The sequence below is a fragment of the Atta colombica genome, unplaced genomic scaffold (genome assembly GCF_001594045.1).
Source record: "Atta colombica isolate Treedump-2 unplaced genomic scaffold, Acol1.0 scaffold126, whole genome shotgun sequence".
NCBI lineage: Eukaryota > Metazoa > Arthropoda > Insecta > Hymenoptera > Formicidae > Atta > Atta colombica.
This window is the reverse complement of record NW_017259213.1, coordinates 4,934,188-4,937,173: the sequence shown is the minus strand read 5'-3', so window position 1 is coordinate 4,937,173 and position 2,986 is coordinate 4,934,188. Positions and strand designations below refer to the sequence as shown.

The window sequence follows — 2,986 nt, the reverse complement described above, 5'->3', positions numbered from 1 at the left end:
AAAAAATTATTTGTATAATAAAATTATATATTTATTTTTATAGTTGGCAGTGGAACATGATATGGGTTCAGTAGAATGTGCAAGAGAATTTTGTTCATATATGACAGAAGTATTATATATAAATGGTTATTTTGCTATTGTTTGAAAACATATGTGTTATACAATAATGTATACTGAATTAGTTTTATTGTGTTTTTCTAGAAGGACTAATCAGTAGTGAGATTGCATCTGTACTAGACGATTATATGGATGATCAATTTAACACAGAAGTACATGACGACAGCATTATACAAGTAGCAGAAGAATTGTTAAGGTTTCATCGATATTGCATGGAAGGCAATGAATCTACAGCAAAAACGGAATTTGAAAAATTACCACCATTGCAGTCATGGTTGTACTCGGAACAACCATCTCAATCTATTAGTTCTCAGGCAGTAAAACATCAATCCAACAGTTCAAATGAGGATATGGACATAGATAAGAATGAACAAGAGAATGATGAATGGACAGTAGTCACAAACAGGCGAAGCAAATAATTTCTAAATTCTTTTTATATGAAAGATATCTTTATTTAGCTATTTTTTGTGTGTATATAAAAGAATGGAAAGTCTCAAAAGGAGAGGCAGGCAGGCATATAACGTTACAACGTAATATGCATACATTCGTTCCACAATCATACGAATTTTAGCGCTATTATCAATTATCTACAAAAATATTTTCACCTAAGCAGCCTTTTGAAACATTGCTAAACGTCATTTAGCAAGTGCATCTTCTGTATCTGGAAAAGAAAAATAAAAAATAAATCTGTTTTTGTTTATATCAAAAAATTATGTTTCGTAACATTAAAATGTCAAAGGTACTACCTTTTCCATTTTGGGATAGATGGACGGTATAATAACCATTGTGATATTGCATAGCTTGACTTTTTTTCGGACTATCTTGTCTTCTTTCACCTGGTCCCGCCAAGCTTAATATCACCGGTAAAAATAACATTCCATGAAACAAACCAAATGTAACTACGGACGTGATTAACTAAAACGATATGAAATATGTGATATCCGTTTCTTTGATAACAATTATATTTTCAATGTTATATTCATACCTTGAAAAAAGTTATGAAAACATAAGCCTGGCTGAAACCTACCAGGACAAAGGCAAGGAATGTACTTAATCCACCATTAAACACCGCTGGTCCAATAACATTAAATGTCGTTAGTGCTCGTTCTACAAGTACAATAAGATAAGAAATTACAACAGTATAAAGCTATGCATTATTGAAAATCCATATAATATTTCAACAAGATCTTAATTATTATCAAGATGTGTTTTATATATATAATTTGCAATTTTGTTCGAACTGTATTATTTAATAATTTAAATAATAATCTGTTTAAATTCTAATCAATTGTATTAAAAAATCTTACAATAATTGCAAAGTTACTTTTTCTGCTGAATGCAACCATTGATAAATTTTATCGAATAAAAAATGTTCTTTTACACAATTAACAAAAAAAAATAAAAATAAAAAAAATGCAATTATATAATACAATATTATTTTCTAGCGACCTTGTTTATTGCCGTTTGAACGTATAAATTCCAGACCAATGTGTGCAGCATAATCAACTGCCAGTCCGGCGCACAATAGGATCATAATGGTTGATGATATTTCGATAGTCAATCCCAGAAAGTACATCGAGCCTAGAAGATCGATGAGCGTGAACAGTACGCAGCACATCACCCAAAACGACGCAAGTAGATTTCTAAGTAGAACCAATGTTACTATTCCTACCGCCATTATCTCTAAACTCAAATTCCTGATCAATTCTTCGCCGATGATCTGTAAAACCGATTAATCAATTACATAAATTAGTTTATGGATTAATACACTTGAAAACATTCTAAAGAAAAAGTTCTCACCGTATTCGACGCCCATGATATATAATCCAACGAATAAATTGCAATATAATCGTATCCCTGAGTAAAATTCACCGATTTCACGGCGTCCCTGACAGATTGCATAGCTCGTGTTTGATCGGATGACATAGTTAGGGGAATGTGTTGCACTGGAATCTGTGATGTCTAAAAGCATTCCTCGTGAGAAAACATTTTGCATTTATAGATTATAAAATGTAATGTTTTCTTTAACGTACTGTGATATTGTAGTCATTAAACGGCAACTTATTGAATTTCATATTTTGGATATACGCTTGGCCTTTCACCGTAAATAGGAGAAATTCCGTAAGTGTGTTATAATATTCGTCTCTATTCTCGATATAATGTCCTAGCGAATGAGATATATAATATCATATTAAGAAAACTCTATATTTAGAAAATGTATATGCTATGTGAGAAATATTACCTTTGCCAGTAGTGTCGAGCCATTCCTGATACGCCATAAACCACGGGTCCAAAGTACGATTATTGACATATGGATTTCGCTTAAGACTGTCCACCAACTGGGACAATGCATGACGATCTTCATAATAATCTACGCCTGTCAGATATATATTGACATTCTTGCCATACTTTGGAAAATATTTCGTTAATTTGTTATTAAATCGTATAGGATAAGATTCTTGATTTAAATAGACGAGTGGATCAAAGTTCTGATTCAAGTGAAATATCGCCCACACATTAACGCCTAGCAGGATAGCAGTGGCTAACAGGATAATAATCTTCATCGACGTTCTCATCACACAAGGCCCCACGTATTTCTCAAAAATATACCGCTGAAAGTTTTGCTTGGTACATTTGTTTGGTCGCCAATTGGGTCGCGGCTGGCAACAGCAGCCCTCCTTTTTTGCCGCCAATCGTCTTTCATCGTATACCAGACAGCTGACAAAGAACGTGATCTCATAGATGTAGAGGAATAATATACCCATTGCGGCAAATATACAAAAGGACTTCAGAAAGGGCATCACTGTTGTCATGCCGATGGCGAAGGCCACCATGTTGGTAAATGATGTCACGGTAATGGACATACCTA

General features: G+C 33.3%; 2 protein-coding genes across 2 annotated transcripts in view; one reads left to right on the top strand and one right to left on the bottom strand.

Annotated features, from left to right (window-relative positions):
- The window catches only part of LOC108694997, a 1,702-nt gene extending 881 nt beyond the window's left edge, over positions 1-821 (top strand). Inside the window, exons 2-3 of the mRNA XM_018204702.1 lie at positions 44-125; positions 202-821. Coding sequence (XP_018060191.1) covers positions 44-125; positions 202-536 — 417 coding nt within the window. The 3' untranslated portion in view covers positions 537-821. The remainder of the gene's footprint in view (positions 1-43; positions 126-201) is intronic.
- Positions 822-967: 146 nt separating this feature from the next.
- LOC108694930 (patched domain-containing protein 3-like) overlaps positions 968-2,986 on the bottom strand; it is a 13,348-nt gene continuing 11,329 nt past the window's right edge. The window contains exons 5-9 of the mRNA XM_018204624.1: positions 2,360-2,983; positions 2,151-2,281; positions 1,918-2,079; positions 1,567-1,837; positions 968-1,224 (exon numbers count right to left, since the gene is read on the bottom strand). Of these exons, the coding sequence (XP_018060113.1) occupies positions 1,097-1,224; positions 1,567-1,837; positions 1,918-2,079; positions 2,151-2,281; positions 2,360-2,983 (1,316 nt within the window). The 3' untranslated portion in view covers positions 968-1,096. The remainder of the gene's footprint in view (positions 1,225-1,566; positions 1,838-1,917; positions 2,080-2,150; positions 2,282-2,359; positions 2,984-2,986) is intronic.